Here is a 15,256-nt window from a genome sequence, read left to right on the forward strand (position 1 = left end):
ATGCAACTATGTTGGCGCACCCTCTGCCAGGTGCCACCATCGCCCTTATCACCGACGCTTCCGACTATGCCATAGGCGCTGTGCAGGAACAGTGAGTCAACGGGACGTGGCAACCACTGGCATTTTTCAGCCGCCAACTCCGGCGCAACGAACGCAAATACAGCACTTTCGACCGGGAGTTGCTGGCGCTGTTCCTGGCTATCTGCCATTTCCGTTTTTTGTTAGAAGGACGTCCCTTCACTGCGTTTGTAGATCACAAACCACTGACCTTCGCCATGGCCAAGACCGCCGAACCGTGGTCGGCTCGACAGCAGCGACAGCTAACTTTCATTTCAGAATTCACGACAGACGTCCACCACGTAGCTGGCAAGGACAACTTGGTAGCTGATTGCCTTTCTCGCGCGACCGTACGGGCGGTCCAGCTGGGCATCGATTATGCCCTCATGGCTACCGATCAGGCATCCGACCCTGAAACACAGGCGTATCGCACCGACAGCTCTAGCCTCCAACCGACCGATGTGCAATTCCATGCTGCAGGCACCTCGTTACTCTGCGATGTCTCCATGGGAGATCCCTGCCCGATCGTTCCAGTCACCTGGCGCCGCAAAGTTTTCGACGCCATACATGGGCTTTCGCACCCTGGCGTGAAGGCATCTCAAAAATTAATGTCGGCTAAGTTCGTCTGGAGAGGAATGCGTAAGGATATCTGTGACTGGGCTAACACCTGCGTCGTCTGTCAAACGTCTAAGGTGCAACATCACGTTAAGGCCCCATTGGCCACGTTCGCAGTACCAGAACGTCGATTCGACCATGTCAACGTGGACCTCGTCGGGCCGCTTCCACCATCGCAGGGGTTCACACACATCCTCACCATGGTTGATCGTACTACTAGATGGCCAGAGGCAGTTCCTCTGGCGTCTACTATGTCCGCTGATGTCGCCAGAGCATTCCTCTCCTCGTCGGTCGCACGTTTCGGCGTTCCGGCGGATATTTCTTCAGACCGCGGTCCACAGTTCTCTTCCGAGCTCTGGAACGCTGTGGCCCAGGGTCTCGGCACCAAGCTTCACCGCACCACGGCCTATAACCCGCAAGCAAACGGTTTGTGCGAACGTTTCCACAGATCGTTAAAGGCATCGCTGAGGGCCAGCCTCCAAGGCGCCGGATGGGTGGATAAGCTTCCGTGGGTCATGTTGGGTCTCCGCACGGCACCCAAAGAGGACCTGCAATCGTCCACCGTGGAGCTCGTGTGCGGCCAGCCACTCCGCGTACCGGGAGATTTCCTGCCGCTTCCAGCTGAGCCATGGTCCACAGCCGAACAACTCAGCAGCCACCGGGAAACAGCCAGGGCTTTTGCGCCTATCCCAACTTTGCATCACGGCCTTCCGTCTTCACACATACCAGCGGAGCTAAAGAATGCTGAATTTGTATTCATTCATCATGATGCCCATAGGCATCCGCTCAAGGCCCCTTACACAGGCCCTTTTCACGTACTGGAGACAGGCGACAAGAGTTTCTCTGTAGACATCGGTGGTAAACCCAACCACATATCCATTGACCGTCTCAAACCGGCACACCTGGACATCGACCAGCCAGTAGAGACTGCACAGCCACTACAACGTGGTTGACCTCCCGCTGCATCCACGCCAGACCGAAGGCTTCCATCTGCCAGCCCACCCGCTGTTCAACAACGTCCACTCCAAGAATACAGGAGTCGCTGTGACAGGCTTGTCAGACCTCCTAGTCGATTGACTTTTACTGTTAAAGACAATTCTGGGGGGCGCATGTGGCGGAGCCACCAGATAATGTACATAATTATCTTTAACAAATTATTAGCTACAGAATGAATCTGTATCTTTGTTCATATCATTGCATGTACATAGCGCGGTCCCCTTAAGAATGAGACCAAACGCGATGATGTCATCACATTGATCACGTGATCCTCCAGCGGCAGGAAAACGTGATGACGTCATGACATCAGGCTGGGGAGCCGCCCTAGCCAGTCCTCGTGGAGCCAGCAAAGAGTACAGACCTGTAATGTAGTTCTCCTGTGTTTTCGTTTTAAACTCTGTTGAATAGTATTAAACATAGTTTGTTCGATAGACTGACTCGACCTCAGTCCTTTAGTTAGGAATCTAGCCATTCCGACAATGTATTATTAATGTGGCATGAGACATTAAACAGTAAGTTAAGCAAAAAAACTGCACTGCTAATAGTTTTCTCTTTTTGATTTTCTGTTTCAGGTGATGTATTGTTGGCCACTGCCTTTTTGTCATATTCAGGCCCCTTTAACCAAGAGTTCCGTAATTTGCTGTTGAAAGATTGGGAGAAAGAAATGAAAACTCGTGAGATTCCCTTTGCCAACAACCTGAACCTTACAGAAATGCTAATTGACATCCCAACAATTGGTGAATGGAACTTGCAAGGTTTACCAAATGATGAACTCTCTATACAGAATGGAATCATTGTTACTAAAGCAGCTCGTTACCCCTTGCTGATTGATCCACAAAACCAGGGCAAGATATGGATAAAAAATAAAGAGGTTAAGAATGAACTTCAGGTACTATAGTGTTCTTTCCATTTTGTACACGTTTTTGCGAACAGTTGGGTTACCACATGAGCTTTATCTATCTGTATCATTAAAAGTTTTGCATCTGGTGCATGTCCAATGTGTGTAGGGTGTGGAGCATGTTATTTAATTTAGAACGTCAAATTCACTAAATCAACCCCAATCAAAAAACACCAATACTTCACTAACTTAAAATCTGTTACATCTCTAACCTTTTCCAGTTCTGACGAAAGGTCATCGACCTGAAATGTTAACTGTGTTTCTCTCTCCACAAATGTTGCCTGACCTGCTGAGTATTTCCAGCATTTTCTGTTTTTATTCCTTTAATATTAGAGCTAGCCTGTTCAAGGGTAATATCAGAAAGTACTCCTTCACACAAAGGGTAGTGGAAATCTGGAAAACTCTCCCCCAAAAATCCGTTGAGGCTAAATCAATTGAAAATTTCAACCTGAGATTGATAAATCTTTGTTTGGCAAGGATATTAAGGGTTACGGAACCAAGGTGGGTAAATGGAGTTAAGATGCAGATCAGCCATGATCTAATTGAATGGCAGAACAGGCTCAAGGGTCTGAATGGCCTATTCCAGTACCTGAGGAGAAGGGATCATTTAACAATACCGGCTAGCATGTGGTCCAGGCAGAGAAGTTAGGCAGTCAGGGGTTTAGTGGGAATGGGGTCTCATGGGCAAGATGAGCTCGGAGAGGGCTTGAGGGAGGATAGGAGAGAAACTAGAGAAAGGTGCAGGTTCAGGGCCACGGTGGAAGCGGGCAAGTTCAGCTTGGGGGGGGAGTTAAAAGGTGGAAGCAGCAGACGCAGCTGAACGTATTGTCCCAATCTTGGTGACAAAGAAGTCCATGAGTTCCTTGTACTTGTTGTTGAAGGTAAGGGTGGAGAGAAGTATAAAGAGACAGTTGGTAATGGAGAAAAGAAGCCATGGGGTTATCTTTGCTCTCCAGAATGATCTTGGCGTTGTGGACAGATTTGGCTGACGTTAGAGAGGCCCAACAGTGCTTGTGGTCCAGCCAGATCTAGTGATGGACTGCTAAACCAGTTGTGTGCTAGATACACTCAAGTCTGCACCCCTTGGACTTGAGTCTAGCGAAGATGCTGGCCATACCAAAGGGAACAACTGGAATGAGAGAGAGTAAAGGTTTTGTAAGGTCATCAAAGGTGGAAATAAGCAAGTGATTGTGCAGATTGATAGCTGCAGAAGAATCATTACAAATAGAGGATGAATGGGTAGGCAGTTGGAAGTTTGAACGTGCAGTTTTAAGTGACTTGGGGGAGAGCTTTTTCCAGGGGCAGATACAGAAGAAAGTGGAGTTGGAAAGGGGTAGGGGAATGTGGGTAGTGAGGGATATATGGAAGTAGTTAGAGATCGCCTAATGATGACTGTGATTGAGACCAAGGGAATAGAGAGGCCATGTAAGATGGAAAGGTTAAGGTCACATTGTTCATGTGCATTTCCACAATGCCATATCTCGGTTCGTTTCATTATTTTAATTTTATTTTTGTCCTCCAGCAACACCATGGGATATCAAAAAGAAAGCTTAATTGTTATTACTGATAATTCTTTAATACCATGTAATACGATGGGGTCGATTTTCATTGACCCGTGGAGTCGGGATTGGAGGCGTTAAAGTCCCGAATTCGGGGGTCCCGACACCATCCCACCCCCAACCCGCCTCCATGTAAGTTTCAAAGGAGGCAGGTACCCGCCCTGCACTGGAACTCGCCTACCCGAGGCGGGAAGGGATTAGTGCCAATTAACTGCCTGTTAACAGGCAGTTTTTAGCCTAATCCCTATTTTAAAGCTTGAAGTGTGGGATTCCCGACGGCTCCAAACCACGCCGTTAGAGGAGTCGGGCCGTCGGGTTGAAGGACTTGGAGGGGTCGAGATGTCAGTGTTCAGGTGAGTGATGGGTGCATGAGTGCAAAGGTAAGTGTGTTTGGTGTGTAAAGAAGTTTAAATTACCTGTGCTTACCTTTTCAGCCTTCCTTCCTCTAGGTTTCGGGAGTCCATCATCTAACCGGCACAGAAAGCAGAATGGCTGCGAACTGTCAAAAGTAACAGCATTCAGCTTTCTGTGCCGGTGAGATTTCTAACTGAGTCTGTGTAGAAGGACTCATGTTAGAAGTAAGACTGTCAGTGTTTGACAGCTGCAAACAGCTGTGAAATGCTGATATTTCATCTGTCAAAACGTCTTGACAGATGAAATTTCAGTCTGTGATGTCACCTGTTGCTGGGTGGCCCTTAATTGGCCTGCTAAGCCCGCTGGGCGGGCTCAACAAGGTCAATCAAGTTAAAATCGCGTGGATTGGCCGCATCTCGATGGAGGCGGGACTACAACCCCGAAAGTTGTAGTCCCACCTCCTTCCCGACTTCTGAATGAAAATCACCCTCGATATCTTCAGGTCTTGAAGTAACAGAGGGTATTGGCAAAATATTTTTAGTGAGTTGATACTTATCTATGACATTAGAGGCATGTACACTGATTCCCCTGATGGCTGTCAAAGTTCATAGTGGGCCAGAAATTCGGGTCGGAGGCTTCCCGCGGGTGCAAGCCCCCGACCTGCACTTACCTAGCGTGCCGGCCGTTGTGCTGTGGGCCCGCGTGGGATTCTGATCCTGGGCCTCCTCCAACTGCCGGCGCGCAGTGCTTGCGTATCCCGGGGCGCAGTTAGTTCGAAGTATCCCCTGGGATCACGTGGGCCATGGAGAGCCAATCGTAGCAGGGAATCTCTATTCATAGATTTGACAGGAAGTCCCAAAACATAACTAAAACTTCAAATAATTTTTTTTTTTTAAATCGCATTTTTAAAATAACTATAAATTACATAAAATAACTATTTTAAACAATAATTTAAATTTTTGAAAAAATTAATTACAGTTTTTAACGGGGCTAAAAATAAACTTACCTTTCTTTAAAGTATTTAAAAATAATAAACCTGTGGAAAAAAATGTTTTAATTTTACTTAATTCACCACTTACCTTGTTAAAAGCAGGCCTTGTGACTGCTTTTTAAAAGCGTAGCTGCTGGAGACTTACCCTCCCGGAGAAACCTGTAAAAAAAAAACGGAAGTTCCAGGCGTATGCGCTGCCTCTCCGGCGCACGCGTTCGACCTGTGAACCCCTTCCTTAAAGGGAATGGAAGTTCCGGTTTCCCGCGCATGCACGAAACCGGCACTTTCGTTGGCCTTACCCGTGGGGACCCGAATTTTTGGCCCAATACCTTTTGATGAGAGAAGATTTAGCTTTTGTGGTGTTCTGAAATTCAAGCCTGTAACAATGTGTGAGAGGAGGTTGTGAATCGAGTGTTTCCATTTCTGTGTTTTTAAGATTCATAAGGCAATTAAACTTAAAAAGGGTGTGCTGATTTTCCTGTTCTAGTGCCTGAATATATTGGATCGCCTTGACGCAGCCTATACATGAAAATTGTGCAACAATAACTTGTATTTATATAGCGCCTTTAACGTAGTAAAACGTCCAAAGTCTCTTCACAGAAGCATTATCAAACAAAATTTGACACCGAGCCACATCAGGAGATATTAGGGCAGATGTAGGTTTTAAGGAGCCCCTATTCTGCCTCCCCGAACAAAATTCTGGGACAATGGCTTTGGTCTTCTCAATATTTAGTTGGCAGGATTGTATACCCATAAGGGAGTGCTTCTGATTTTCTGCCTATTCATTTAAATGGATAGAAGACTGGACAGGCCCCCTTACAGATATGCAATTCACCCTGTACGATTTCTCTTGTGTGCTGTACTCAACTGATCCAAAACAGCCAGATGCAAGAACAGGATGTTCAGCTCCCACATTTACAGCAATAAAAATCAGAAAATTATGCAAATGCACAGTCAATCCAGCTGCACCTGAAAAGCGATTGATGTTTTGATTGAGACACTTCAAGTCTCCACTTGAAATTTTAAACCATCAACTGTGTATTTCCAATATTTTCTGTTTTTTATTTCAGATTTCCAACATTTGCGGATTTCCTTTTAAACTTTCATATGTATAGCCTTTGTATGTGTACTGTGTCACTCATCCATTACACACTGCAATTTTGGTATCACTTTTTATAGTCCATGTTGATTTTATACAGCTCCAGTATAGCATTATAGTGTCTTTCTTGTATTGAGAACTGTAATTATGATGCATTTGGCCAAGTCTATACCTAAAGTGGGAGTGTTGATGCAGGCATTAACGTCACAGGTAACAAAGTATTGCAATCCACACCAACCCTCTTTCCACCAAAAAAGATCGAAAACATTCGACAAGATTTTTTCACAACAAATGCACCCACAAAGTATGTAAATCAAATGTACTATTTCCCCTTTATTTTACTGTAGTACATGATTGCAGCATGACCTTGTGAATTTTCCTGGTGAGTTAGTATTTTGCAATGTGACATTCTCACAACCTAAGTTTGGGATAACAATGCATGCACAGAAATTTGTCACAGTGTATTGGCAATTAGTGATGGAAATTAAATTCAAAATGTATGTAATGTGGTTTTCCGCACCTTTTGATGTCATATTTCTAGATCACTTCCCTAAATCACAAATACTTCAGAAACCACCTAGAGGATGGCCTATCTCTTGGCAGACCACTGCTTATTGAAGATGTAGGAGAGGAACTGGATCCAGCACTGGACAATGTGTTAGAGAAAAATTTCATCAAAACAGGTTCCACGTATAAGGTAAAGTGATATTGATCATGGAGCACAGTATCAGGATGAGTAGGTAAAGCTAAATGCCAAAAATATACAGTCAGGTCAACATTACTTTCTGGACTAAAGTTGGGATTTGTGTGGTACATGGCGAAAAAATATTTATATCCTTGTACATTCTTCCACCATCCCAATTTTCAGCTGCCCTTCCCCCGCACCTTCACATGCAACTGTAGGAGATGCTATACCCATCCATTTAGTCATAGAGTCATAGAGTTATACAGCACAGAAAGAGGCCCTTCGGCCCATTGTGTCCGCACCAGCCATCAAGCCCTGTATTCTAATCCCATTTTCCAGCACTTGGTCTGTAACCTTGTATGCTATGGCGTTTCAAGTGCTCGTCTAAATGCTTCTTGAATGTTGTGAGGGTTCCTGCCTCTACCACCCTTTCAGGCAGTGAGTTCCAGATTCCAACCACCCTCCGGGTGAAAAAGTTTTTCCTCAAATCCCCTCTAAACCTCCTGCCCCTTACCTTGAAACTATGTCCCCTGGTTATTGACCCCTCTACTAAGGGGAAAAGTTCCTTTCTATCTACCCTATCTATGCCCCTCATAATTTTGTACACCTCAATCAGGTCCCCCCTCAGCCTTCTCTGCTCTAAGGAAAACAATCCCAGCCTGTCCACTCTCTCTTCATAGCTGAAGCGCTCCAGCCCAGGTGACATCCTGGTGAATCTCCTCTGCACCCTCTCCAATGCAATCACATCCCTCCTATAGTGTGGTGACCATAACTGCACACAGTATTCCAGCTGTGGCCTAACTAGCATTTTGTACAGTTCCATCATAACCTCCTTGCTCTTAAATTCTATGCCTCGGCTAATGAAGGCATGTATCCCATATGACTTTTTAACCACCTTATCTACCTGTCCTCATCCCACACCACTATCCAGGTACGGTGGCATATGGTTATGTTACTGGCCTAGAAATCCAGAGGCCTGGACTAATGCTCCGGAGACGGGTGTTCAAATCCCACTACGGCAGCTGGGGAATTTAAATTCAAAAAATAAATCTGTAATAAAGCGCAAGTATCAGTAATGGTGACCATGAAACTAACGGATTGTTGTTCTGGAAGGAAATCTGCCATTCTTACCTGGTCTGGACCTCCAGCCCCACAGCAATGTGGTTGACTCTAAGTGCCCTCTGAAATGGCCCAGCAAGCCACTCACTAAAAAACCATTACAAAAAAAAAATAAGAATAAAACTGGACGGACCACCTGGCATTGACCCTGCAAAATCGCCCTCACTAACATCTGGGGATTTGTGCCAAAATTGGGAGAGCTATCCACGGACTAGTCAATCAACAGCCTGTCATAGTCATACTTACAGAATCATACCTTTCAGCCAATGACCCAGACTCCTCCCTCACCATTCCTGGGTTGGTCCTGTCCCAACGGCAGGACAGACCTACCAGAGGTGGCAGCACAGTGATATACAGTCGGGCAGGGGTGGCCCTGGGAGTCCTCAAATTGCCTCTGGATCCATGGCATCAGGTCAACATGGGCAAGGAAACCACCTCCCTCAGCTAATGAATCAGTACTTCTCCATGTTGAACACCACTTGGAAGAAGCACGGAGGGTAGCAAGGGCACAGAATGTACCCTGGGTGGGGGAACTCAGTAGCACCACTATTGACCGAGTCCTGAAGGACATAGCTGCCACACTGGGCCTGCGGTGAGAGACCAACATGAGGGAAAAACCTACTTGACCTCGTCTTCACCAATCTACCTGTCACAGATGCATCTGTCCATGACTGTATTGGTAGCAGTGACCACCGCACAGTCCTTGTGGAGACGAAGTCCTGTCTTCACACTGAGGACACTCTCCATCGTGTTTTGTGGCATGACCACCGTGCTAAATGGGATAGATTCAGAACAGATCTAGCACCTCAAAACTGGGCATCCATGAGACGCTGTGGGCCATCAGCAGCAGCAGAATTGTATTCCACCACAATCTGTAACCTCATGGTTCAGCACCTCCCTCACTGCCATTACCATTAAACCAGGGGACCAACCCTGGTTCAATGAGGCATGTAGAAGACCATGCCAGGAGCAGCACCAGGCAAATCTAAAAAAAATGTGGCGTCAACCTGGGGAAGCTGCAACACAGAACTACATGCATGCTAAACAGTGGAAGCAGCATGCTATAGACAGAGCTAAATGATCCCACAACCAGCGAATCAGATCAAAGCTCTGCAGTCCTGCTACATCCAGTTGTGAATGATGGTGGACAATTGAACAACTAATGAGAGGAGGAGGCTCCATGAACATCCCCATCCTCAATGATGGCGGAGCCCAGCACGCGAGTGCAAAAGACAAGGCTGAAGCATTTGCAACTATCTTCAGCCAGAAGTGATGAGTAGATGATCCATCCCAGCCTCCTCCTGAGGTCCCCACCATCACAGAAGCCACTCTTCAGCCAATTCGATTCACTCCACGTGATAAAGAAACGGTTGAGTGCAGTGTATACAGCAAAGGCTATGGGCCCTGACAACATCCTGGCTGTTGTGCTGAAGACTTGTGCTCCAGAACGAGCCGCGCCTCTAGCCAAGCTGCTCCAGCTACAACACTGGCATCTACCCGACAATGTGGAAAAGTGCCCAGGTATATCTGATCCACAAAAAGCAGGACAAATCCAATCCGGCCAATTAACACCCCATCAGTCTACTCTCAATCATCAGCAAAGTGATGGATGGTGCCGTCGACAGAGCTATCAAGCAGCACTTACTGACCAATAACCTGTTCACCAATGCTCAGTTTGGGTTCCGCCAGGACCACTCTCATCCAGAACTCATTACAGACTTGGTCCAAATGAGCTGAATTCCAGAGGTGAAGTGAGAATGACTGCCTTTGCCATTAAGACAGCATTTGACTGAATGCGGCATCAAGAAGTGTTCAGTTCCATTTGCAACTCCTCAGATAATTAAGCAGTCCATACCTGCATGCAGCAAGACCTGGATGACATTCAGGCTTGGGGTGATATGTGGCAAGTAACATTCGTGCCACACAAATGCCAGGCAATGACTATCTCCAACAAGAGAGAGTCTAACCACTGTCCCTTGACATTCAACGACATTACCATCACCGAATCCCCCATCAACAACATCCTGGGGGTCACCTTTGACTAGAAACTTAACTGGACCAGTCACACACAAACTGTGGCTACAAGAGCAGGTCAGGGGTTGGGTATTCTGCGGCAAGTGTCTCGCCTCCTGACTTCCCAAAGCCTTTCCTCCATCTACAAGGCACAAGTCAGGAGTGTGATGGAATACTCTCCACTTGCCTGGATGAGTGCAGCTCAACAACACTCAAGAAGCTCGACACCACCCAGGACAAAGCAGCCCGCTTGATTGGCACCCCATCCACCACCTTAAACATTCACTCCTTCCACCACTGACGCACCGTGGCTGCAGTGTGTACCATCTACAAGATGCACTGCAGCAACTCGCCAAGGCTTCTTCGGCAGCTCCTCCCAAACCCACGACCGCTACCACCTAGAAGGACACGGGCAGCAGGCGCATGGAAACACCCTCACCTCCAAGTCACACACCATCCTGACTTGGAAATATATCGCCATTCCTTCACTGTCGCTGGGTTAAAATCCTGGAACTCCCTCCCTAGCAGCACTATTGGGAGTGCCTTCACCACATGGACTGCAGCGGTTGAAGAAGGCAGCTCACCACCACCTTCTCAAGGGCAACTAGGGATGGGCAATAAATGCTGACCTTTCTAGCAACGCCCACACCCCATGATCGAATTTTAAAAAACTATCCAAAAACTCTTCCCATGTATAACAGCAACTCCTGAGTATTTCCTCTAATCCAGTATACTATATGTGGTTGTGTCTACATTGGTGAGACAAAAAGCAGATTAGAAGACCACTTTGCAGAACATCTCAGTTTTATCTGAAGTGTGACCCGGACCTGCCTGTGGCTAACAACTTTAACTCCCCCTTCCATTCCCACGCTTCCCTCTTTGTCTCCGGTCTCCTACACAGTCCCAATGAAGGTCAACGCAAACTTCAAGAACAGTATCTCATCTTTCTGCTAGACACTCTTCAATCATCTGATCTTAATACTGACTTTAGTAACTTCAGACCTCAGCCAAACCTTCAATTTTCTTAATAGCAGTGATTCAGCGATGTGGGTAGGGTCTGTCAGTGTGTGGTAGAGGTGAAGCGGGTGAACATTTGGTTTGGAGACCTTTCATCAGTGTATAGGACTTGTATAAGGGTCTAAACCTGTGACTTAAACTGAGATATTTCATTTCCACTATCTTTGCTTTCATTTTATGCTTTCAGTTCAAATCTGCTGGTTCTGCAGCTTGGTTTGTGTACATGGACCCCCTAATTATTTCCACATTCATTTGTCTTCTTTATAGCCTTGATTTTAACTCGGGGTGGAAATCGGGTAGGTGGGGGCGGGCGAACGGGAAACCCCATGAATATGCCAATGTAAGGCCTGAGCGATTTTTAACTCATGGGCCTCATTTTATTACCATTCACCTGATCACATTGGCAGACTGACAGCCTGCCCACTTTCTCCTCGGAATTCTCGGCAGGTATCCCGATGCCTATTAAAAGTTAGAATATACCTCTTAAAGAGTGATTGCATTCCCTGCTTTCAGATTTTACTGTTCTCCTGCTGCATAGAGGGGAATCTGGGAAATAAGCCAGAGGGCTGAACCCCAAGTTTCCTGACGCATCTGTGGCGGTCCTTGTGGCAAGGACTTCTGCGATTTCTCAATAAAATGGAGTCAGGGTCCTAATTGCATCATAGGACCCCGATTTACATGCATTCATGACGACATCACCTGCCTCTGGTGAGCCTCTTGGCCGACTCATAAAATTGCATGGTTAAAACAGCAGCCGGTGGGAACGCATTGGGAACGGAGTAGTAAGTACACTGCAGTGATTTTAACTGCCCATTTGCCCTGCTCCCATCGGGCGGGCAGGGTTTAATTCATCTGCATTAATTGCTTATATGTCTGCATTAATTACTGATGATCTTTTATAACACCTGTTTTTTATTAAGCAGTATGCATGAACTCTCAGCCTGTGATTGGTGTAACTGTTTGTCCTCTCTCCCGCCACTCCTTTTCGTTTGCTCTTTATCTCTCAGCCGACAATCCGATAAAATGTTATAACCTGTCTTTTCAATTTACAGCTGCAGTGACTGACCTGCTGTGTATTTTCAACATTTTCTGTTTTCATATTTAATAAATTACTGTTGTTTTGCAGACAAATGTTGCAACTAGGCCCCACAAACAGTAAATGAGATAAATGACCAGCTAATCTTGATTTTAGTGTTTATTTTATTCTTGGTATATGGGTGACACTGCAGAGAGAGGTGGGGCAAGGGGCACAGGGGAGACCGAAGTGGGAGAGAGAAGGGGAGATGGGAGCAGGGTGAGATGTGGGATCGAGGAAGGGGACTAGGGTACATTTAGAAGACGTTGGCCCTGATATTAACGGGGAGCCAAGGAGGCTACAAGGCAGGCTGAAATCGTCCAAAGAACCTGGCAATCTTAATGGCAGGGCCGCATTGGCATATTGTAGTGCTGCCTCCCGCCCAGCAGCTGGCCAAATGGACAGCCTGGCTGGTAGGCAGTAGGGAAAGCTAGTGGCAGGAGGCCACAGCCTGGGAAGGTAGCATCAACTCCGGGCCGCGATTGTGAGGGCTGGAAGGGGCTTTGGGGGAGGCTGGTGATCAGGAGGGGGAGGAGGCTGCTGAGCGGGAGGGCTGGAGAGGGCGGCTGATGATCAGGAAGGCTGGTGATCAGGGCTAGGGGAGGCTGAAGGTTTTCTCGAGGGGCCTGGGGGAGCACTACTTCTCCCCTGGCCCACAAGGAGTGCTAAAAAAAGCCACTTACCTTGGGGAGTTGTCAGCTCCTGCCTCAGATCAGCTGCCTGGAATCCAACAGGCCGGGCCTCCCCTTCACTTACTCTTCAACTTAAGTTGTGGCACTGATGGTGTATGTTAATTGGGCCCTCGCCTGCCTTTTGTGGGAGCCTCTCCCATGGCCTGATTTCTGCACTTTAAAATTTAAAGTGGCAGGAATGGGGGCAGATTATCCGATCCAGATATTTTAATCCTCCATCACTAACCTACCAACAATCTCAACCAAATACAAGGCACACCTCACGTTCCTATCTTCACCTCAATCCCTTGGAGGAGACGATGTTGGCCATTCTTGGCAGGGGCATAGCTGAGCCCCTGGGCTGAAAGAATACAAGATGCTGGTATCCTCATACATTATTCTCCTTCTCACATCCCACTTGCCCCTTATCCCACAATCTCTTCTGATTTACAAGATGCACATGGTGTAAGCTTGCACCTCTTGCTTTACCCCCCTTTCCTCACCACAACCCTACCCTTGTGCCTTCCTCATTTCTCACATCCAAGAAATACAACCTGCCCAGCCAGTGGTTGACCAAGAAGAGGGAGAGGAGAATGAAGAAGAAGAAGAAACACCATTACTCGATTTCACACTCCCAGCCACCAGCTCCTCGAGGTCGTCCTGCAAGACCATCTGCAGTGTCCCCCACTGAAAGTCAGCAGCCTTCCACCAGCCATACTGCAGCCACTGGGGTAGCACGGCGTAACATCACTAGAATAGGCAAAGACAAATGCAAGACACTCACTAAGGGAATGCACAAAGGTGATTAGTTGATTTTTTGATGTAATACTGGATACATATATGGATAAAGTTGGATTGGAAAGTTTGCTTTGTGGTGGCTTTTATTTCAGCATTGTGGCCAAGAGGACGCTGTGATGGTCAGTAATAGAGGGAAGGTGAGGTGTGGGACTAATGTTGAAAGGGGAATTGGGGTTGTGTTCACTGATACCGCAGGCGGCTGATTCTATCCCAGATATCTCAGCCAGAAAGGGGCTGTCTGGGTTGCCAATAAAATGTAAAGACACCAGTCCAAAGGCAAAAACCTAAACTTACCTAAAAATTGCATGTGTTCCTTTAAGAAGTGCTGGTAGGGGGTCTGTCATACTGCTGCAAGCATGTTCTGCCTTGCGTGCTTTGGAGAGGGCGTTAATAGGAGTGGTGATGTCCAAAATACCAGATTGTGCGTCAATTCAGCGTTGCACACCGATTGACATCATGATCTGGCTCATCTAAATATCTGAAGCATCCGCAGGCAACGACAGCGCTACCGACCTGCCCAAAATGGCGGACGCCGCGTTCCATGCCGGAAGTGGGCAGAAGCGAGGTGGCCGTCATTTTTTCCTTCAAACCTGCCTCAACGGCTGGCGCAAACGGATCCAATTTCCCGGCAAATATCTTTCTTTACACAAACAGAAACAGTGCTATTGTTGCTGAAAATATTTTTTTATTAGTACACAGCAACAGAAAAATAGGGAAATCTGACCATAGACAAACAGAAATCTGAAGATCTCTCACACCTCTGTGATCCACTCACATGCCCTTTAAGCTTTGGGAACTCCAGTTTGAAAAGCTATTGTATATACACAGAAACCAAGTATTTTAGTCACAATAGTATAATGCCTTATACCACTTTAGGCTTCGCTTAGAAATTTGGGCCTAGAAATTGGATATGGCCCGAGAACGGGCGGTGTCATGACCCCGCGCTATTTGGCTGCGCCCATTCAAAGTGGTCCAGGAAGCATGCAAAATTCGTGCTGTCTGCTCATTTACATGATTGTAGTGCTGATCTCAGCACTAAATGCACTGCTGATTGGCTTACTATTCAACAGGTGGGCCAATATTGGGTACAGTCTAATTGCCCGTAATGTTTGGCCTAGTCTCTCTCCACTGCTTAAAGGAGAGGTGCTTTGATGCAGCAGCACATCATTGTCATTGTCATTGGAGTTGGAATTGCAATTGGAATACGTGGCTCAGCATCAGCAAAGAGAAAGAGACAGAAGGTTCTCGGATGTGGCTCTGAAGGCATTGGTACTGGCAGTGGAGAGGAGGCAGGCTGTCCTGTTCCCGC

The 15,256-nt window shown here is 46.9% G+C and overlaps 1 protein-coding gene across 1 annotated transcript in view; it reads left to right on the forward strand.

The window, feature by feature from the left end:
• dnah5 (dynein, axonemal, heavy chain 5) overlaps positions 1-15,256 on the forward strand; it is a 754,701-nt gene that overhangs the window by 628,241 nt on the left and 111,204 nt on the right. The window contains exons 63-64 of the mRNA XM_085988698.1: positions 2,241-2,557; positions 7,111-7,266. Coding sequence (XP_085844824.1) covers positions 2,241-2,557; positions 7,111-7,266 — 473 coding nt within the window. The remainder of the gene's footprint in view (positions 1-2,240; positions 2,558-7,110; positions 7,267-15,256) is intronic.

This window comes from Somniosus microcephalus, chromosome 5 (assembly GCF_052327205.1).
Source record: "Somniosus microcephalus isolate GS21.2 chromosome 5, FLI_Smic_1.0, whole genome shotgun sequence".
Classification (NCBI taxonomy): Eukaryota; Metazoa; Chordata; class Chondrichthyes; order Squaliformes; family Somniosidae; genus Somniosus; species Somniosus microcephalus.